This window comes from Lissotriton helveticus, chromosome 12 (assembly GCF_964261635.1).
Source record: "Lissotriton helveticus chromosome 12, aLisHel1.1, whole genome shotgun sequence".
Lineage (NCBI taxonomy): Eukaryota > Metazoa > Chordata > Amphibia > Caudata > Salamandridae > Lissotriton > Lissotriton helveticus.
The window spans coordinates 677,500,511-677,524,096 of record NC_136073.1 but is presented as its reverse complement, the minus strand read 5'-3'; the positions used below and the strand labels follow the sequence as shown (position 1 = coordinate 677,524,096).

The 23,586-nt window shown below is 44.3% G+C and overlaps 1 protein-coding gene and 1 long non-coding RNA gene across 4 annotated transcripts in view; one reads left to right on the top strand and one right to left on the bottom strand.

Moving 5' to 3' along the window:
• The window catches only part of LOC144798450 (uncharacterized), a 1,486,395-nt gene that overhangs the window by 1,315,198 nt on the left and 147,611 nt on the right, over positions 1 to 23,586 (bottom strand). The window lies entirely within an intron of this gene.
• Positions 1 to 23,586, top strand: part of C12H16orf86 (chromosome 12 C16orf86 homolog) — a 257,140-nt gene that overhangs the window by 185,757 nt on the left and 47,797 nt on the right. For both annotated transcript variants that reach the window (XM_078669328.1, XM_078669327.1), the window contains exon 4: positions 3,051 to 3,224. In XM_078669328.1, the coding sequence (XP_078525454.1) occupies positions 3,051 to 3,224 (174 nt within the window). The remainder of the gene's footprint in view (positions 1 to 3,050; positions 3,225 to 23,586) is intronic.

Sequence of the window (23,586 nt, the reverse complement as noted above, 5' to 3'; positions counted from 1 at the left end):
AAAGAAGTTTGCAGAACATAAACCTTAAACTATCTGCCCTAAGTAGCAACTTCCCGACTCCCCTGGTGGACATGGTAGATGTTCATAACCTCACATAGCGCTACAATACTTCCATCTTGAACATCCTCAACTCGACTGCCCTACTACAACTAAAAAGCATACCCACCAAAGTCTCTAAACCTTGGCCGAAGGACATCCTTAATACTGAAAGCCTGGAGATTCTTGTCTTCCATGAAGTTCCTAAAACACTTAAGATCCGTGAGCAAGACATACAACAAACGAATCAAAAGTTCAAAAGCCAGCTTCTTTAGAACCCAGCTAGTCCAAGCTAGAAATCCACCCAAAAACATTTTGAACTTGTCAAGTAACAATCAAATAACCAACCTAACCCTCCCTGTTCTTGGTCCAATAAGCACCCCAACTGTGAGGACTTCTTCTTGGGGAAAACCAGAAAAAAATTAAAATGACTTGCAGGCAGCGAAGGAGCTCTTGCCGTCTATTCCACACAACATTCTGCATCCTTCCCAGACTGCTGATCCTGTCGATCTCTGGGCATTCCCCTCAAAACAACGCCTCTTGGCATACTTTCACACCCCTCAATGACCAACATTCACAACATGCTTATAGTATTGAAATCCTCAAATCACTTCACCAACTCAATACCTTCGAATAGCTTTAAGGAAATCAAATCCTCTTTTCTCCCTTTTTAGACCAGGGTTGTAAATGCCTCGCTCCTTCAAGGCACTATCCCTGACTGCTTAAGAGTAGGGCAGGTAACCAACATCTTGAAAAAAACAACTGCAGACTTCTCAGACTGTAACAATTTTCACCCAATCTCCAACATTCCCACTCTGGCGAAGCTTCTTGAGAAATGTGTCCAGATTCAACTCTGCAACCACATAGATAATTTCCAATTTCTTGACCAATGTCAATCCGGCTTCCGTCAAGGTCACAGCACAGAATCAGTGCTCGCACACATAGTGGATGATGTATTAAAAATGCTGGATCAGAATGAATCATGCCTTCTTAAACTCCTTGACCTATCATCTGTGTTCGATACTATTAAATAAGACAGTCTTTTTTAAACTTACTTGAAAGGAGGATGAGGTTATCTGGGACCGTCCATCAGGGATTTACCTCATTCCTCAATAACAGAACCCTAAGAGTCAAGGTTAATAAATCCCTGTACAAGTCCACAGCAATCACCCTAGGGGTCCCACAGGAGTCCGTCCTCTCACCCATTCTCTTCAACTTATTCATGGAACCTTGTAAAATATCCTGGACTGATTTCATTGAAATGTGTCACTGTTGTGCTCACTGTGCTGTCTTACTGTATTACACTTGCAAAATGACAAAAAAAAGTTTTTAAAAAAAAGTTACAACGTATTCATGGAACCACTAGCAGAATCCTTGAAATCCTCTAAGATTCATTATCACATGTGTGCAGATGACACTGAATTGTACCTAAAAATCTCCTCCCCAGAAGACATGTCCCTCAACACAACTCTAGAAGATACTCATAAATGGCTAACGCGCAACCATCTCAGACTAAACGCTGTCAAAACAGAATTCTGCACCATTTCCCCACCCAACCAGATTCCCAAGTTCGACCTATGGATGAAGCATCTAACTGCCCTCAACTGCACACCTCACATCAGCGAGACCTTTGGGAATTACACTCAGCAAACACCTGAACAAGAAGGATCACATTAGTACCACCACCAAAGGAGCAAATTATCAGATGAGCATTTTAAAGAAATTAAAATCCTTCCTCCACCAGGATTACCATAACTATGCGGTCGAAGCTCTACTCATTCCCAGACTGGATTACAGAAAAGCTACACTTTGTGGCCTGCCTAGATCCAAGCTGGCCCCTCTAAGGGCCTCTCTTAATGCTACTGCCAGACTCATCATCGGAACAAAAAGGAACAAACATCTACCAGGATATAAAATCATTGAGCTGGCTACCTCATGAAGCAAAAATACATCTAATAATTCTATGTATGACTCATAAAGCCCTACATTTCAATACCCCTAGGTATTTGGCCAAAAAAGTAGAATTATCCAGTGGATGCAGATCTTCGTAAAGCACCAGCTCCCTGCTGCTGAAACCACATATTTTCCACAAAAAGAAATCTTGCAACATAGCCTTTTTGGGTATCGCCCCAAAAATGTGGAATTTTTTGCCCTTCAGAAATCGGTCTGATCCCATCTACCGCCACCTTCAAAAAAGAAGTAAAAACTCTTCTGATTAACAACGTTTTGCCTTAGATCTCACCTTTTTCTCTTGATCTGTCCTCTGTCTGTCATTTGTTGATCATGACTAGTATCTTGATGTTTTCCATGGATGTTTAGTTCCTCAACTTGTTAATGTTCTCTGATTGCACCTCTCTTGTATAGCTCTTGTATTATGCGACTGTTCTCTTGTCTCCTACTTGTCTCTTACTTTGCCCACCTATAAAGCGCTCTGAAACCCTCAACGGTCCCCGCTATATAAAACTTTACAAATAAATAAAAACAAATAAAATCTTCAGATTGTTAGTATGTTCTCCGGCCACAACCATTACACTCACAGTGGCCAATCACAGCTACTAGAAGTGCTTTCTGGCAAATGTATGGTCTTTTGCTTTTTGATTTATATTCTGTGACTAGGTAACCTCTGGCTTCCAATGGTGGTTATTTCAAGTATCTTTTGTGGCTTCCTCATCTACTGGGGTATCTTGAGATCTTGATTATTTGAAGTGGTGAAGTATTACTATTAAAATGTCTTTGAGGCAAACACCGGGCCTCCAAAAAATACTATACTCAGCGATACAGACATATGGTTAATGATCTTTGGTAAGTTTCCTGTTATTGGTATCTAACAGCTATTTTCTTGTATTTTATATAATAATGGAAAAAACATTTTTGTTTGGAGGTAAGACTTGAGCAGAGACTCCTGAAGTAAAAGTGTTTAAGCATTCTTTCTCGTAACTTGAAAGTTACCTCGGTTTTGATTTTTGTCTCGCCATGTTAGTGGCAGCATTTTCATATACTTTGTTTGCTCACAGAGAAACCTCCTCGCGTGAGGACATTATATCAATATATCAACTACAACAACCCTGAGATGAACAGGAAATCTGATGGAGAGACGGACACTGAGGAGATGGAACCACCAGCAAAAGCTGTGCAAGAAGAGCAGCCATCCACAGGCACCCAGCTACCAAAGCCATTTCTACCAGCAGGTAACCAATGCTCTGCTTTGTCAGATCCAAGATGTACTGCAGATCAACTACGTGGCTGATTGACAGAGAAGAGCGTGCACCACTTTCAGTACTGCAATAGTAATGTGTACTGTGGCTAAATGAGGACCATCGACAATGCATATGTGTTAGTATATGCAGAAGATGTACCTTTGCTTGAAGAGTAACTAGGGAGCTGAATGCCAGGGTTTCAGTACACTATCTGGCAGAGCAAAGTACCAGTGCATAGGCCATATTATTCCACTAATTGTTGGTGCTGAAGGTGAATATTGGAACGTAATAGCAATGCTTTGTTTGAGGTACAAAGGTATTATAGTATAACATGCTTTAGATCAGGTCTGTAGTGCAATAGCCAGACTAACTTCTGTGTTTGACACAACTGAAAGATCAGGTATGACATTGGTCTCTACTGTAGAGCAGTTCTGAAATACACTGTTTGATTAGCATGTGTTAGCAGATTAAGAAAAAGAAAATTGCTGAGTTGTTAACGGGTACTAGCAGAGAATAATCACAAGATCTGTACAGCTTGAATCACAGAAGGGGATGCAGGACGGACCCAAGACTGCATGGTGATGCAGCCAAGAAATTTCTTCCATGCAGTGTTTGAATAGCATGAGGTGGCAGGGCAAGAGAAAGGCTTATTGGCAGGATGGTTATACTATAGGCCTACAAACAGGAGCTCAGATCCATCACAGTTCAATCTTTTGATTAACTGAAGGAAGACCTGGTACTGAAGGAGTACTTCGAGGAGAATTCACTCAAGGGGTTCATTCTACATTCTGTGTCTTAAGCAAAGGCACCAGTCTCTCTCATCTTGAAATTAAATGGTAAATATAAGCCTTGAATTGATTACAGGGAACTCAATGAAATTACCATACGTAGTTGGCATACTGTCCTCATCTCAGTATTTCTGGCCAAGGGAAAATAGCCAAGGTCTTCTCCAAATTAGTTCTCAAGAGGGGCGTATAATTTGGTCTGTATTAGAGTGGGTGATAAGAGAAAGACAGCTTGTAATACCAAATATTGTCACAATGAATATATGGAATGTGTTTTGGGGCCTGATTTAGTACTTAGCGGACGGGTTAATGTCTGCCAGGGTAACAGAGTACTTTTCACCCTGATGGATATCCCATCCACCAAATTTAGATATGTACGCAGGCCCCATGAACATCTCTCTAAGCTGACATGAACTGCTGTTATGGTGGTTCCTGTCAATTTAGAAAACGTTTGACCAACAGGAGTTGGGAAAAACTAAAAAAACAAATGACCCCTACAATATGTGAGTTTTCTCCCATGGTGTGGGATGTAATTATTGATTTATTTCCCTGTTCCTCACAGCCAGGTTTTTCCTGGTAGTGACAGGCAGGAAACAGAAAGCATTACACCATCCATCAATGGAATACCGAAGGTCTAGCTATCTCTAAATGAGACAGGTGGACCAAGAGGTTGGTGGACAGAGTACTCCATCACGTTTGCAACAGAGTACCCTGGCCCACAAACTCGAGATCAGGCTCTTGGTCTCTGCAACACTCCTGCTCCATATCAACAATTTCTCAATGATGTGTTTAGGGATACCCTGGTTACTTTTGTGGTAATATATCTTGATGATATATTAGTGTTTTCTTACAACCACGAAGAACACCGCAAACCTCTCAGAGAAGCTCAGCAGGACTCAGAATGCTATCTCTAAACAGATGCAGAAATTCTTGGTCTTTGATCATTTTTATCAACACTTTATTGAACATTTCTCACAGACTATCAAACTAAGAACTGACCTTACAAAGAAAAATCATCCATTTCTATGGGTTGAGGAAAGGGAAGAAGGCTTTCAGAATTTAAAGTCTATGCACTAAAGCACTCATTCTGAGTCATCTAAATTGTGCTCAGCTTTTGTTTTGGACACTGAGGCAGCCTCCTTTGACATCAGGGCCACATTGTCTCTGAATCATCAAGACATTCACCTAGTTGCGTATTTTCCAACTCCTTTTCATGTCTGGAGCAAAACTATACAGTCTAGGACTGTGGACTGTTAGCAATTAAAGAGGCATTTACACATTGGAGACAGAGGTTTCAGCACAAGCAATCAGTGTCTGGACTGATCACAAAAAATAAAGTTCTATAAAAAGCATGAAATGCACTAATGCCAGACTTTCCTAGTGGTCCCTCTTCTTTCCCTGGTTCTGCTATAACATCAAGTACAGTCCGAGTTCAAGGCAAGGATAAGTGGACAGTCTCTCACAACAAAGTATTGAGGAGGGCACCCCTTTGGGTGATCCACCGACCTTCTGGCCTTACAGTTAAAGAAACCCACCTACTTGAACAGATCAAACAAAAACGGAAGTGCAGCAAGAACATTGTTTAAAGAAAAATGATAGTTTGAGGATAAGGATCACAAACCCTAGTCCGAGAAGATAGACTTGTTTTACCAGAAGAAGAACTTCAAACCAAGATAGTTCTTGAGTCAGACTCGTTGGGTTGGTCACCTTAGAGTTAAACAGACTCAGGAAATGGTAGCAAGAACATTCTGGAGTTCCTATTTACGAAGGACAGTAGAGACCTATGTCAAGGACTGTGTTATCCTTGACTTATGTCAAGGATTGTGTAAACAAAGTAGCTACAACACATGAAGTAGGGTTTTTACAACCACTTTCTACACTTCAGATGGCTTCATCTTTTTATGCTTCACAGTTGCTATACATGAACCTCGACTTTGCAGTGTTGTCAAAGCAGCCCATGAATACCCTTTGGTTTTTATCAGGGTTAAACGGGGCACTGAAGACAGTTCATTGTACTTTTCCGCTGGCATGTTGTTTCTCGATGCACCGCTGTCTATGACAAATGGTTTGGAGCACCATTCACCTTCAGTGTGATTTTGGAACAGTGTCCAAATGAATTTCACACTTTCATTTGTCGGTCTTGTTTTGAATGGCATTCTTCCTTGTGAGAAGCTAATCCTACAAGCACACTTCGCCAATTAATCAACATTGACATCACGCACCCATCTTCCTCACCGTCACTTGACAATGACGGAGACAAACTTTCAGACAAGGAATTTGACGACAATCGATGTCGTTCAGTTTCTAGTTGCCTCAACTAATGTTGCTGCTTGGCTTTGTGGTCGTGTTCAAAACATCTCTGGAACTTTCTGGCATCCATTTTGTTTTTTGTCGATGAGACGCACTTAATCTTTCCTTCACTTTGCAAATCGTTACAAAATAGTTCTCTTTCCTGCAGCCTTTGGATATCTATCCAATGGTGGGACATTTACTTTCATGTGGAAAAGAAAATCCACATTAAAAACAAAAAAATTTCTTTGGAGATATTACTTTGTGGCCTTCTCCCTTGTGTTTCGGTGTACTTTTCACATTCAACGCTGATTCATTTTGGGCCGTTCCGGACTCCATGCTAGCAGCTTGTATGTCAACTCTTTCTTCCTTTCTAGCAGCCATAAGTACTCTCGCCAGACTGAGTGTCTCTTTCAGCATTCGTCATCTAAAGGAATCGGAGAGACAACAATCTTTTACTCTGACACGCAGGCCCTTTTCATCTGTGAACTCATTGAACGTTCAATTGAAATTACAATGCTTGATAAGCGAATCAAGCTTTCTACAAACTTAGCCATCGTTTCACTAGCTTTCTGCCTTTCTTGGTTGAAAATGTACTTTTCATAGTCCACAGTTGGCAGTGGATTGAACTTGGTATAAAGAGCATCTTTCATTTCACCGTATGTCACTTCATCACCGTGCAGTATTTTCTTTATAACTTCTTTTACCTCTGCACCCACCAAATTATGCTGATATTTAATTATCTTTTTGTCATTTCCTTCTTCCAGCGCATCTATAAAAAATTATCAAAAGTTTCAATCCAGGCAGTCCATCTATATTCTGCCATTTGGTGGTATCGAAGGGAGGCAGTGGTTTCAGGAATGCAGCCGCATCATAACCAGTTGTGGCCCTTACTGACAAGAGTATATGCTGTTCACCTCGACCTGCATCATTCATACTATCTGTAAGTCCTTGCGATGTGCTTGCTTCAGGGTCGTTATGGCCAATCAGAGATTTTTGCGTTGCCATTGGAGCCTTTCAACTTCTGAAGGACTTTTGAGTTGTGCGGAACGCACCCAACACCACCTATGATGTCTGCATCAGAGATCGACGGCTAGGTATTCACACCCCCATGGCTTCTCTGCAGGTTGTTTTGGCCAAATACTATGGTAAGATGACTCGCTCTACTCAGATTTTGGTAAGCACCACGATATTCTTAAAGCTTGGTTGTTGCTGCCTTTAGAGTTGTCGTCCTGTATGAAAGACAGCTCTGTATTATGCTGTGACGCAGTATCTCTTGTCTTGACTTCACCAGCAAATTTCTATCCAACAACAAACAGACTTGCTTTAGGCCTTCACTTTGTTCACAGGCCTTGCAATGGCTTGAGTGGCGCTTTGACTCCACATATGCCAACTGTCACTTTTCCCTTCAACTGAGGCACATGTGGCACACACAAGAAGTTTCCTGGACCACTTAACTCTCCAGGAGAGCACTCTCAGTTCTTTGGGTTATGGGGTTTATGAAATCCCCTATCTTGTCACCAGTTGTAGCATCCTCCCTACCCCAGGTACATGTAAACAATCACAGCACATACGGAACTTGGTATTACACATCTTTATTCCTCAGCATGTAACCAATAACTGAACATTCTACATCATGAAATCTATCCCCACATCCATGCATTTATGTCACTTTTCTACATAGTCTGCAGGAACAAAAAGGGTCCGATCATCTATAACTTACAAGACACTACATTTATCAGCATTTACCACTATATATTTGGTACAATATATTAGAATTGATTCCATCAGGGTCCACAAACTCTACCATGTTTATCTGAAAAGCCCTAAATTGTATATACTGTTTCTACTATTAATGCTGCATTGATGGCATTTATGGTCTGGACTTCTTCCAATCAGTCACAATAACTCTGGTGTGCAATATATTGCATTACAATACTTATGTTCTAAAAATACTGTAAACATGCATTTAAACAGAACAGAGAAAGGAAAACTCTTCCTTTAACCTATCCCTCCAATCTTACCCCTATCAGGACTCCCACCATTAACCACATCTACCTTTCTCAAGTTCTATGAATTGATTGTGTTTTCTTTCTTTAAAATCCTTATTCGATTTAGTTACAAAAATTAAAAGTAAATGTACTTATACAATACAAATCCTACAATAAACTGACAATAATACCTATAACAATAAAAAAAAACATCCATACATATATCCGAGGTAAATAGTAAATTCATAAACATAACATATATGAGTTAAAAGTCCCCAATCCGATCTGAGTATGAAAACAACTGCCAGAAAAAAGTGGCCACTGCTAAACACACCTCTGGAGAATGCAACTGTTGCAAAAGGCCTACCGCAGGTCTACACTGTGAGAAGTTGGCCTGGAATAAGCTGTCCACTAATTAAAGTGGGCACCTTGTACCAGTCCAAACAACCTTAATTGATGATTAGTTTAAAGACAACCTTCATTGAAAGGTATCCTAGTGGTAGCTATGGAGAGCAGCCTTCAGGCTAAGTCTTGAAGGAATGTAAAACAGCTTGTTTTACCAGTCTATAACCTCCTGAATGACCAAATGAAAGGAGAACCACACCAGGTATATATAAAATATGTGTATTTATTTCTAAACACTCTCTCCTAACCTTTTTTATGAGATTAGAGAACAAGGCACACAATATTACAGTACTAGAATGACAGTAAATAGCACAATACCCAGCGGGCTCCAGGGGGGACCAAACCATATACTAAGAAAGTGGTATAACAACCACATCTTGACTAGACACAGTGCCTAGAGCAGGTAGAATCGCTGGGACCCCAAGGAACCACCCAAGGTAGAGACACAGGGGACCCACGGGGGAAGCGTGCAGTGTGAGAACACAACCACGCGCTCCATTCAATCCTATAGGAAAGTCAAGGTTGGAATTTTAAAGTTTAAGGACACTAAGGAGAGGACTTTGAGCAAACCCTTTAAGACTTTGAAGGTTCTAAGGCCAGCACCCATGTGAGCACCGGAGTACTGTTGTTAACTAACCCAAGGAATCTGGGTGTATAGGTGCCAAATGGTGTTGGGTCTCTTCCTTGTTTTCACTGGCGAGATGCTGCAAAGTGCTGCTGCCATGAAGAGGAAAAGTGTCGGGTGTGATCCAAGCATAGATCGAAGCTGAGAAGACCCTGAAAGCAGAGGGGACAGAGTCTGGGTCACTTGCCAATGACCAGGGGCTTGGTAGACGAATGCCCACCGAAGTCGGGTGTTTCAGGTGAGAAGAGGTGAAGCTTGACTCTGCAGTCTCGGGGAGCAGGAGATGACGACCCAAGTCCGCAGGCGAGCTGTCCTACGAAGGATGTTGAGTGCTGGGGGGTCAGTGTTCGGATTGAACACCAACAAGCCTTAGCAAATGCAACACACGCAATCAGAGAAAAGATGCTTCGGCGATGGAGAGTCAGGGCACATCTGGAGCAACCAGGTAAGCCCATGGAAAGTTAAAGTTGCCTTCACAGGGACTCACAGGCCAACGGGCCAGGAATCGCCAAGGGACCTCGAGAGGAATCACAAAATACCAGCCCACGGAAAACTCATGGAGTGTAGGCCGGTAATCTTCGGTGGAACCACTACTCGGGGTCTGGACTACAAGTCGCCCACAGCACAGCTTCAGGCGTCGCCGGAAAGCAGATGCTTCTGCAAATGGACACGGTGCCCAGGGGTTCTCGGGTTGCACGGTCCCCACGAGGGATACGGGTCTCAGGTTTGCGGTGCACACTGGTCGACCTCGGGGACACTTGGAAACCCACCTCTTGTATTGCAAAAGTCTTCAAAGTCCTCAGGAGCTTCAGAGTTGCTAACCAGTCAGATGCTTCTTTGGTGCCTGCTTAGCAGGGGAGTAACTCCTTTACTCCAAGGGAGATTCTTCATTCGTCCAGCGTCATGCAGATCGTCAAATTACTTGGTTTCTGCAGCAGAGTTTAGTCCAGGTAATATCTAAAGTCCTGCAGCCAGGGGTTCCTACTTTATACCCAAGGAAGGGGTGGGACAAACACTGGGGACCTACCTGTGGGAGGGTCAGAACAGAGGGGTGGCTACACCCATATCCTTTGTCCAGTTGTGTGCCAGAGCAGGGGCGGATAGCCCCTGCCACCGGTTTGAGCTGGACTATGCACACCGACACCAAATGTGCCCCCAGTGCAGACATCAAAGCACTCTTGGAGTGCACCCACCCAGCCCCAATACACTAAAGCCTGTCTGGGAGGTGGTTACACTTCCCTGTCCAGCCTTCCCCTGCCAGAGTCTCGTCCAGCAGCAGCAGGGCAGACTCGTGTCTGTGGCTGGCAGCATCCATCTTGTGATGCCAGGGTCAAGAAAGCTGGTACTGGGTGTATCGGTACTGTCATTATTTCTCCCTCTAGGAGGGTGGAATCATACCTCCCACACTAGTTACTGGTGTGGAGGTATGATTCCAAGGTAATTGACACCAAACACAACAGTTTTCTGTGCAGCCGTTTTAAAGTTAGCATTTACTGCGAGGTTATAATGCACTTAAGAGTATATGGTATGGCTGCATCACAGAACAACCCCGGAGAATAGATTCCGAAGGCTGCAGAGGGGCCCTGCTCATGCATGGGCACCCTCTCACATAAAACCCAGTCCCCTGCCTTCATGATCAATTTGAGTGGCCTCTCAGGGGTGGCATAATATATGCTGCAGCCCCTGAGAGGCCTCTGGGGTACCTATGCTCTGGGTATATAGTATGCCATATACTAGGGACTTATAAGGGTACCCCAGAATCCAATCTGGAGTGTACCTAAAGTACATGCAATCAGTTTAGAAAGAAAGCAGATAGACTGGGGTCCTGATTAGCAGGATCCCAGTCAAACTAAGTCTAAAACCAGCAAAACACCAGGAAAAAGTGGGGGTAACCATGCAGTCAGATTCCACCTTCCTACATCCCCACCCCAACCAAATGAAAGGAGATAAGGCTAACCTTGTCCAATTGAGCCTTTATTGTCTAAGTGGCCATATAAGGAAGATCCTGCACTAGCATGGATACCCCCTGTCTTATGGTCCACTAAGCAATCACTACCATTAAGGGTATTGGGTTTTCTCCAAATGTTGGGATTACTGCCTGTAGTGTGTTTTGGCAAAGTGAAAGGCTGGTGTGGTGTGTGAGTCGAGAAGTGAGTCCTTAATAAAGTTGGTCTCAGGTTCCTCAGATCACTGGTCACCATGGAGGCCTTTCTTTCATGACTGAGTTGTATCTGGCCCTAAGGGTCACCCTCTGGCTGCCTACAGCTGGGGTTTGTGTCCCTTTGGTTGGAACACAGGAGGCACATGGTAGGTTTGGAACCACTTGGTCCCAGGTTTGCCTTTGTCCAACAGAGTTCATCTGCGGGAGTTCCCTACACAAGTGTAAAAGGGATCCCTCAGTGTGTTGAGGAATTGTCACCTGGCTAGGACCACTAGACTGAGTGCCCCTAATCTGTGGATGAGGGGGTTCCTCTGGACAGTGGGCCCTTAGGGGTCCACTGACCTCCCTGACCACTGCAGCCCTGAGCTGATTGAGGTAGGGCAGAGGGGCAGGTTAACTGCTCCCGACTGGGTACCACCTTGGAAGGGTCACCTGCCATCAGGGGTGTTGCCAGGCCAGGCCTGACCACCTCTGGGGCAGCTCCTTCGCAAGGGGTAGGATCAGTTCCCTGAGGAAGCTGGCCCTTACCTATAGTCGGGGGGGAGAAGACTTTTCTTCAACCCTTCTGCTCTCCGGTGGGGTAGAGTGGGCCATACTTTCAGGCTCCACCATTCCAAAATTTCCCTGGGGTGATGCTGAGGCCCTAACAGCCCCACCAACTCTCTCAGGGAGGTCTAACATTCTTAAATGGGCCTGGTATTCAACTTCAGCCCAGGCTGAAATTTCCAGATCAGTGCCCAACAGGCAATCTACAGGCAAGTTTGGGGACACTGCCACTCTTTTTGGGCCAGTGACCCCTCCCCAGCTGAGATTGACTATGGCCATGGGATGATCTGTCCTGATACCATCAATGTTGGTCACCTGGTACTTAAACTCAGGTAAAAGCTGTTGATGGGGTACTAGTTTCCCTGTCACTATGGTGACACTAGCCCTTGCGTACCTAAGGGCCACAGCTCTCTGACCATTTATTAGTGGGTCCAGTCTGTACCTGCCCAAGGAATTGGGACTGACAGTAAAAATGGCAAATCTCGTGCCACCATCACAGACTGGGGAGGCCTGTGAGGGGGACCTTTCTAAACCGTGGTCCACCTCAGTTCCCCACGAGAACCCAGCTAACTTTTTGGGTGCACTACTACCACCTGGGGGATTACTACTTGTAGTACCAGGAGGAGTGGTATTGTTTGGAGGAACATTTTACTTATTGCTGACCCTAGGGCAACTGGGATAATTTTTCCAGTGGCCAGGCTTCTTACAGACATGGCAATAAGGTTTCTTTTCAGGAACCCACCCCCCAGAAGAGGACTTGTGGGGCACTGTAGTGAATGTATCTTTTGATTTATCCCCACCTTTCTCTTGGTTCTTGGAAGAACCTTTCTTCTGGTCAGCACCCTGATTCTTTGGCTTTACTCTGGTTCTGACCCATTTGTCTGCCTTCTTTCCCAATTCTTGGGGCGAGGTCAGATCAGAGTCCACCGGGTACTGGTGTAAAAGCTGGTTTTGACAATTATTAAGGATCTGCTCCCTCATAATCAAATTGTACAATCCTAAAAAATCATGCACCTTGCTGCCATGTATCCAACCTTCCAGCACCTTAGTAGCACAATCTACAAAGTCAACCCAGTCTTGAGTATGTGCCTTTTGGGTATCTCTGAACTTAATTCTGTATTGCTCAGTGGTTAAGCCAAACCCATCAATCAGAGCACTCGTCAAGACTTTGTAATTGTCGGCATCCTCTTCCTTAACAGTGAGGAGCTTGCCTGTAACTTTGTCTGCAAAGGAGAGCCACAAGATTGCTGCCCACTGCTCCGGAGGGACCCTCTGTACTTTACAGGCCCTCTCAAGTGCAGTTATCAATGTGTGGATGTCATTCCCACTCTGACAGGGAGGGACAATGTGAAGTGTGGCTCACTGGTTAGAGCGGCAGACCCTGATGCAGAGGTCTGGCCCGGGACCAGGGTTCAATTCCCGCCTCGGCGGGTTTTGGGCTCAATTTCCTAGGACCTGATAATTCTCGCCTCGGTGCCTATTCTAATCATGGGTCCCACTCTGTAACTCTGGGCAATAGCTTGCTTAATCTCCACAACGGCCCCAACAGCGCTGGGATGCCTGACTTCACCTTGGGGGTGCCCAGAAGTGGACATTTCACAGGGAAAAGCCAGGAAGGGTTCCACAGCGGTATGCGTACAGCGCCAGGACACCCCAGTTGTGGTATAAGTGCGCTTTACAAGTACAAATTTCATTTCATTTCACAATCTTGTTCAGGTTCCTATGGTTATGAGTATGTTCTCTACCTCTACGGACACTGTTGCTGCCACCATGGGGCTCTAGCCCCAACTTTTTAGAAGCTTTCTGAAGCTCCAGGGATTCCCTGTCTAAGGCCAATTGCTCTCTCTCAATTCTGAGCTTAGCTTTCTCAAAGTCAAGCAGTTGGCACTTTCTATCATAAGAGGACTCCCTCCTGTGAGAAGCAGAGGTCCCTACAGATACACCAGAATGATCAGACTCAGGAGGAGATCTGGATCTTCTTGGCACTCTGCTACCTCCTCCTGGTGGAGTGAAGAGAGGACCACTTGGACTTTCTCCTCCATCCCCAGGAAAAATTTGATTGTCCAGGTTAGGATCATCTTGATCCTCCTGGTCAGCATTGGAGTCCTGGTCATAGAGGTTTTCACTTCCTGGCCCTCTGATGGTCCACCCAACTCGCCTGCCTCATCAGACCCTGGAGTCTTTCTGAGGTCATCTAAAAGCAGAGCCTCTATGAGGCATTGAGTATTTGGGGTTTTCCCTGTCTCCACCCTTCTAGATGCACACATATTTCTCAATTCCTGAAATGAGAGATGGTCATACTTAGTACGCAAGGAGCCACTGGCTTCTGCCCTAGAAGACATACTAGTGTTATGTGGTGTAGGCACCTACCTAACCTAACCTAGTGAGAACTACTAAACTTTCTTGAGTTTTGAGAAAGGGTGTGCTAGACCCTTGACTCACCCAACTCCAAGTTCAGTAGAACTTACTTTATTCTAGACTTGATTTATATGTACCCAAGTACCTTTAGTGGTTTTCAGTTAGTCACTCAATGAGATTATCTGGTAAAACAATAGCAAGCTTGAATCCCAACCGCTGCCACCAATGTGAGAAGTTGGCCTGGTATATGCTGTCCCCTAATTAAAGTAGGCACCTTGTACCAGTCCAAACAACCCTTATTTATGATTAGGTTAAAGACAACCTTTATTGAAAGTTATCCTAATGGTAGCTATGGAGAGCAGCCTTCAGGCTAAGTCTCGAAGGAATGTAAAGCAGCTTGTTTTACCAGTCTATAACCTCTTGAATGACCAAATGAAAGGAGAACCACACCAAGTATATATAAAATATATGTATTTATTACTGAACACTCTCTACTAACCTCTTTATGAAATTAAACAACAAAGCACACAATATTAAAGTAATAGAACGACAGTAAATAGCACAATACACAGTGGGTTCCAGGGGGAGATCAAACCATATACTAATAAAGTGGTATAACAACCACAACTTGACTAGACACAGTGCCTTGAGCAGGTAGAATCGCTGGCCACTCAAGGAACCACCCAAAGTAGTGACACAGGGGACCCACTGGGGACGCGTGCAGTGTGAGAACACAGCCGCGAGCTCCGTACAATCCTACAGGTAAGTTGCGGTTGGAATTTTAAAGTTTAAGGACACTTAGGAGAGGACTTTGAGCAAACCATTTCAGACTTAGAAGGTTCTAAGGCCAGCACCCATGTGAGCACCAGACTACTAGTGTTACCTAACCCAGGAAAGCCGGGTGCATAGGTGTCAAATGGTGTCGCGAATCTTCGTCGTTTTCACTGGCGAGATGCTGCAAAGTACTGCTGCCATGAAGAGGAAAAGTGTCCGTTGCGATCCAAGCCTGGATCGAAGCTGAGAAGTACCTGAAAGCAGAGGGGACAGAGTCTGGGTCACTTACCAGTGACCAGGGGCTTGGTAGACGAATGCTCACCGATGTCGGGTGTTTCAGGTGAGAAGAGGTGAAGCTTGACTCTGCAGCCTCAGGGACCAGGAGACATCGATGATGACCAAAGTCTGCAGGAGAGCTGTCCCACGAACGATGTTGAGTGCTGGGGGGTCAGTGTCCGAATTGACAACCAACAAGCCTTGGCAACTGCAACCCACGCTGTCAGAGAAAAGATGCTTCGGTGAGGACCAGGAAGGTCCTGGGGACTCCCCAAGCGATGGAGAGTCAGGGCACGTCTGGAGCAACCAGGTAAGCCCACGGAAAGTTAAAATTGCCTTCACAGGGACCCACGGGCAAACGGACCAAGGATCGCGAAGGGACTTCAAGAGGAATCACAAAATAGCAACCCACGGAACACTCGTGGAGTGTAGGCCGCTAATCTAGTGGAATCACTGCTTGGGGTCTGGACTACAAGTAGCCCAAAGCACAGCTTCAGGGGTCGCCAGAAAGCAGATGCTTCTGCAAATGGACATGGTGCCCAGGGGTTCGGGTTGCACTGTCCCCACAAGGGATACGGGTCTCAGGTTTGCTGAGCACACTAGTCTACCTCAGGGACACTTGGAAACCTACATCCTGTATTGCAATAGTCTTCGGAGTCCTCAGGAGCTTGGGAGTTGCAAACCGGTCAGATGCATCTTTGGTGCCTGCTTAGCAGGGGAGTAACTCCTTTACTCCCAAGGGAGATTCTTCAGTCGTCCAGCGTCGTGCAGATCGTCAAAGTACTTGGTTTCTGTAGCAGAATGTAGACCTGGTAATATCTATAGTCCTGTAGCCAGGGGTTCCTACTTTTTACCCAAGGAAGGGGTGGGACAAACTCTGGGGACCAACCTATGGGAGGGTCAGGATAGAGGGGTGGCTACACCCATATCCTTTGTCCAGTTTCGTGCCAGAGCAGGTGCTGATAGCCCCCGAAACCGGTTTAAGCTGGACTATGCACAGGGACACCAAATGTGCACCCAGTGCAGACATCAAAGCACTCTTGGAGTGCACCCACCCAGCCCCAATACACTAAAACCTGCCTGGGAGGTGGTTACACCTCCCGGTGACAGGAAACCTATTGTCCAGCCTGCCCCTGCCGGAGTTTCGCCAGCAGCAGGAGGGCAGACTCGTGTCTGTTGCTGGCAGCATCCATATTGTGATGCCAGGGTCGAGAAAGCTGGTTCCGGGTTTACCTGTGCTGTCATTTTTCTCCCTCTAGGAGGGTGGAATCATACCTCCCACACCAGTTACTGGTATGATTCCAAGGTGTTTGACACCAAACACGACAGTTTTCTGTGCAGCCATTTTAAAGTTAGCATTTACCGTGAAGTTATAATGGACTTAAGAGTATATGGTATGGCTGCATCCCAGAAAACCCCCGGAGAATAGATTCTGAAGGCTGCAGAGGGGCCCTGCTCATGCATGGGCACCCTCTCACAAGAAACCCAGCACCCTGCCTTCAGGATTGATAAAGTCTGCCATAGGGGTGACTGATAGGTGTATATGTGCAGTGATAAGTTAGATATAGTGAACCTATATCTAAGTAAGGGGTTCATGCACCACCTTACACAGGTTGTAGTAGCAGACCTATGGTGTCAATTTGATTGGCCTCTCAGGGGTAGCATAATATATGCTGCAGCCCCTGGGAGGCCTCTGGGGTACCAATGCCGTGGGTGTATAGTATACCATATGCTAGGGACTTATAAGGGTACCTCAGAATCCAATCTGGAGTGTACCTAAAGTACATGCATTCCGTTTAGAGAGAAAGCAGATAGACTGGGGTCCTGATTAGCAGGATCCCAGTCAAACTAAGTCGAAAACCAGCAAAACACCAGGAAAAAAATGGGGGTAACCATGCAGTCAGATTCCATCTTCCTACATACAGTGTCTGGAATTATATTTCTTTAGCAGCAGTTTGATTCATCTGGCTCTCAGCTCACCATAAAACTCACAGAATAACATTAGATGCAGGGACATTGTGTAATGTGCCCTACACATGAGCAACTAGATAGAACACTAGACCAGTGATTCTGTTTTGGGAATGCCTCAAGGTGATGAATCATGCAGTACCTGAGTCTTGGCAGCACAAATCTATCACTGACGTTCGTTACCCATTCAAGATACAGTTGTATGCCTTCCCTAATATCCACATGGCAGTGATATGCAATGCTAAATTTTTGACGCTTCCTGTTGAATCTATCATGATCATACCGATTTAAAAATAGGACTACCAAATCACTTTTATGGCTAATCTTCAGAGTCTCTGGATCCCCACAATATTCTTGTCTGCCAAGCGTAAAACATAGCGTTTTAATATAGCTTAACAAGGGATGTTTGCACTTAAATCCAGGGATAGACAATCAACGTACTACCGTCCTCTCACCCTTGTGTCCATATCCTGTTCCACCAAAGAGGTGGGTGCAAACTTATAAGACCTTCCAAGGAGTTCACGCCAAAGTCCCTATGACAAACAGTACAACTGGATGGAATAGCCAACATTTTATTCAGACAGGCGTTCTCAGATATATGCATATTTTCCACGTTGAGGTGACCTCAAACAACTGCCCCACATGTCATGGAAACCAGATCTCTCAAAGAGTTCATTCCCACTTTGTAGTCCAATCTTAGTAGCGCAGTTATAGATTTTTCGAACTGTTGATTTCTTACAATCTCTTTCTGCACCCATTTGCAAAGCGAATCAAACTGTAGGTCGAAATATGTTAATGAGCAAAGTCTGCTCAACTGAACACCATTTATTGTAATAGGATGGGTTTTGGCCCTCTCAGCCACATGACCATATAAAAGTTATACTAAAAACTTTCAAACTTAGCTTGTCAATAAAACTTACAAAGGTTTTCAACAGTGCCTGAAGTCCATTTACTCTTCGCGCTATAAGTACTGCGTCACTGACATACATAAGTGCCAGAATGGGACGCTGGTCAATCTGTGACATGTCCTTGCCTTTCTCTACTAAGAAACTCTCTGAGTTGTTAATATATAGGGTGAAAAGGAAGGGTGCAAAGACACAACCCTGCCTCACCCCCCATGCTGTATAAAAAGAGACCAAACATTGTCCATTAATTACATAATTCCTACAAAGAGTTGCCTAAGAAAATTCACAATTGAGATCTCCACCCCCTTCTCCATAATTAAGGACCATAACTTGACATAATTTACACAGTCAAACACAATGCAAAATAAATTACCCCTTTTTTGGCCAACGTATATTTACCAATTAGCAGATTGAGATGTAACCTCTGCTCGACTGTCCCTATCCCTTTACGGAAACCTCATTGTAATTCAGAAAAAATCGAGTGCTTCAGCCTTTCTAGCAAAATTCTTCGTGTCTCCGTAACCGGGGTGTCTACCAATGACATCACGCAATAGCATTTGGTATCTCCTCTGTCCCATTTTTTTGGAAGATTGTCAGTATCAAGGATTGCAAAAATGTGTCAACTTCCCAGAATTAGTTACCACTCTCATCACATTTGTTAAAAGGGGATTTGAAGACTCTATGTTAGCCTTAAAAAGATTGATTGGAAACCCATCTGGGCTGTTTGCTTTCCTGTTCTGACTCTTTTCGGTCGCAGATATGACCTCATGGAGCACTTTATGAACTGGAGAATCGTTGCATGCGCTGGGTAACAAGTTAATCTTATAATTTTGCTTCTCTATCCTGACTTTCCTTCACTTAGTGGATTGGCATAAATCATCCCAAAATGATCCATTCTTGTCATTGAAATAAGAAGTCTATGGCTAGAATACTTGAATATCTGAAATACGTTTGATTGATCAACTTTCAGAAGCTTACATTGTCCTACGTCTCGCTTGCAGACACAAGGGCTGACTTGCTTTCCCTTTTATAATTTTCTTTCTCTCTGTGAATAATGATTTATACATTCGTCAATAGGACACAACCTCGTCTTGGATCCTGTAAGATCGGCTAAGCGCCACATGAAAATCTTTATGGGCCCTCGAGCAGCTCATATCAAACCATCTGGACTTTCTAAATGTTTCTTGTATCGCTACTTATCTTGGTCAAGAATCCCTCTGGATTCACCCCCTTTCCATCTAATTGAGGTACTGTCAATCCACACTGCCTCAATATCCTGCAAGGCTTCAGAACCTTTACTCCTCTCACTACCCAAACGTATGTCCGCACTAAGTGGATTGTGGCCACTGGCACAGTTGTTATGAGTGCTGAAGCTGGTGACAAACTGGAACAAATTCTCAATTCGAAGTCTATAATCGATAGTACTCCCAGTACCTATCCCTGTAAAGGTATAGTCAAAGAAGTTGAATACATACTAAGCCTTGCTAGCAAAAGCAAAGTTATCCTTAATAAATTAGTTATTGAGGGCCTCCCCATAACTATCATGTACAAAATGCTCCCGACACTCATCAGACAAATCCCTAATCCCATGTGTGGTTTTTCGTGGCGAAGATATATAGGTGGGCATTAAAACCAACAGATCATATGATGTAAATCTTCTTACCCCTCATACGACAGACAGTATCCCGATCTTTGTCAAGCATGGATATCACATTTATGATTCCTGAGCCAAAGGTGTTATTCTAAAAATTCACAACTACAAGGAGACATCTGGTGGTCATTAGTAAACCTAATATCCAGTAGAAGGAGGAGTCTAGCTGATTAAAAATCACTGTGTATGGAATCAGGGTGGAAACAGAGATAGTTGCCCACCCTTGTCTCTCCCTGTCCTAGCTGGCATTCTCAAAGTTTCATAGGTTGTATAACCATTCATGCAAAAACTGCTGGTAACCCAGATCTTTTGAAAACACAAAGTAGAAAACATAAGTACAAACTTTAACCAGTCTTGGCTATCCAGTTTGGCTATTAATCCTGCTGGGTTTCAAGAAATATTTTTCAAAGTGGGTTTGGTCAAAGCCATATTATAAACAGGTCCTCTGACCATCTAGAAATTTTGAACAGCTAGTATGCCGAGAGCTACTGTAGGCAATGTATTATCTTCTAAATAAGCAATGGTAGTATTTCCTATGGGGTCTCCGGGGTATCAAAGAGAGTGGCATCCAGTCATTCTACATTTTCTATCGCACCAAGTGATTCAAATGGACCAGTGTAGAATATTTTCAATCCACAGTGTCTTTTTTGTAGGAGTAGTAACACTCCAACTTGTATTCTTCCAGTATGTTTAGAACTCTCAATCTCATGGGACATTGTCACTCTTGAAAGTCCTTTGCCAAATAATTTAACAACAGACCCCATTGCTTTCTGAACTCCCATTCCGTCCTTTGGACGGTTTCAAGATTATTTCTCCATTGCCAGGGTCCACCAGACATGCTCCATCCATTCCGCCTCCCAGGTGTCCCTGCAGTATCCCACATCAACAGGGTGATTTGTTTCACTGTCAGGAGGAGATGAGAGATGAGTTTTCCATTTTTGCAGCACAAGGGGTACATTTCTTCCGACGTTGACCCAATCACCTCTGGGCAATTCGCCAGCTGGGAGCCATTTATGTCTTCAATCTTTTTAAGTTGCCAGCAGGATCGTAGCAGCAGCCATGACCAGATACTGTGGGTCAAATACCCTACATCGCTGCAATCTCTCTAAAAGTGTGTGTGCGCGCCCCCTAGATTTCTTAAGGAATGTTTGTGCAACCGGCCACCCCTCTCGCATGATTGGCTACTGAGCCTGCTCTAACCACGACACGTCTTTCCATCAGTCATTAGCAAAGTTGATGTGAGTTCTCACTCCCAAGCATCCTAAACTGAAAGTCTTTCACCTAGGTCAAGCTGGTTGAGGAGCTGGTATAGCCTGAAAACTACCTGCCTCTGTCAATCATGGTTGAGGAGAAAGTTTTCAAAAGGAGTAGAGCCTCTAGTGGAAGCTATCTTCATGTATAGCTAGAAGACCCAATGTCGCACTTGCCTGTAACCTATAAACCTCTTTAAGTTTATAGCTGCACAAAGGACTTTATTAGTCCTCACTCAAACAGGTCTTTCAATGTTCTCACCCCCCTCAAACCACCTAAGGACATCCCACCTATCTTGTTCGAGAGAAAATTGTTTACTACCCAATAAGAGCTTTAAAGGGGATGGATATGTAGTTAGGCCTCTCATTCTAACTCCGCCCCTTAGGGCAGACGCTGTGATCGGTGACATTTATAGATTAGTCGTCAATCAGTTTTGGGTATTCGTAAATATAACCTCTACTCAGTGTATGGTCAATCATGAGCTACATTTTACTAGTGCCTCCCTTAGTCAAGTCTACAACGAAGCAGAGGTAACCCGTATTATAATAGTGTAGAAAATTAGGTACTGCTATACCAGCTTGCTTGACACCAATCATACATTGCCATCAGCAAAGTAATCTTTTTTTATTCTGCCAAACTAGTTCTAAGCACAGAAGCAGGACCTCAGTGATCAAATCCTTCTTTATATGTAGTGGCAGGGTCTGGAAGTCATAATATATCTTGGGAAGCAAAGTGCTCTTAATGCTGCGGCGCATCCTAGCAAGGACAGAGTTTTATTTCTACAACTGTTAATCTCAAATTATACTGTGATCTTCAATTTACGCAGATTAGGCTCCCTGGTCACCCCTACATTTTTTCTCAGGCCAAGATCAGATATCTGATTGTTGAGTTGGACCATCTTAATGTCTCCCCCTCTTGGATTGCCGAAACAGTCATCAAGGGAGTGGGGAAGGTGCGGGCGATGGAGGGGGTTAGGTACTTCAGATTTAGTCCTGTTGATCTTAAAACCTTGACACCATGAAACTGCAAGTTCCTCCATAAGTTTGAACTCATCAGTGGTCAACCTCACACCCCAAATATGTCTGTTGCTTACAAATTTTTGGACTAGGGGATTCAGCATGAGAGCAAAAAAGAGGAGGTGAGGGAGCAACCCTGCAAGTGCACTGTTCTATCTGTATCCAGTATGAGAGTCTCCCATTAACTCGAAATCTAGCCATAGGGGCCAAGTCCCCCATCAATAGCCACCCAGGCCAATCACATGTAGGGTGTAATCAATTATGTAAAAAAAGGCTGTTAGCCCATCATGTCTCGTGGCGTTGGAGGGCCGCAGACCTGAAATATCCCTATAGAATATCTTCTTTAGAGATGGGTTTTTCTAACTTCAGCTGACCTAGCAGAGTGTTTGGCACCCTCTAAATACGTTTTACACTGTTTATTTCTCAATCTTGATGCAAGAAGTCAACCTTCTGTTGTGCAAACATGCTATCAAGGGGGCTGCCAGACTTGGAGAGGGGGAAGGCGTGCTATTCACGCTACTACCTTGTGCCAAAGAAAGACAAAGGCATTAGGTCTATAGTGGACCTCCAGTCTTTGGATGCTTTTCTGAAGAAGGGCAAATTCAAAATGCTCACCGTGGCTCAGATCCCCTCTGCTCTGGATGAAGAAAACTGGGTGATGTCATTCGATTTGCAAGATGCCTATTTTCATATACTGATCCTGCAGCCGTACAGGCTTACCTGTGGATCACAGTGCATTTGCAACATTTCCAATATGCTATGTTGCTGTTCAGCCATACCTTGCTCCAACCGGTGTAGATAAATGAGATGGCTGTGGTTGCAGCTCACCTTCGGAGGTGGGAATATATGTATTCTGTTTCTTAATAACTGGCTGCTCAAGGCTGGATCGTTGCAGTCAGTCACAGATCACCTCGAAACAACAGCAAATTCTTGATTTTCTTGGGGGGTTTCTAATAACGAGCAAAAGTCCCACCTAAGCCCTATGCTGAAGGTTCCCTTGCTAGGGACTTTCCTGGACACAGTAGGATTCAAGTCCTTTCCACTTTCGCAGCGTGTATAGGATATGATCCTGGATCCTGATGTTTCTGACTCAATCCTCGGTCTCTGTGAGGATACTTGTGCATTCTCTTTGTCCTGTATGCCAGAGAGCACATGCAGACTCTGTAATGGAAGCTAAGGTTTTAATGGGCTTAGAACTGGGGTTATTTCTCTAACTGTCAGATCTAGCAGGAGACAGGTCGGACCTCATGTGCTGGCAGATAAGTGCCAAACTGACAAATGGCCGGCCACTCTCCCTTCCTGATCAGGATGCCATAATTGCAGCAGTTCTGTTATTACTGGATTGGGGAGGC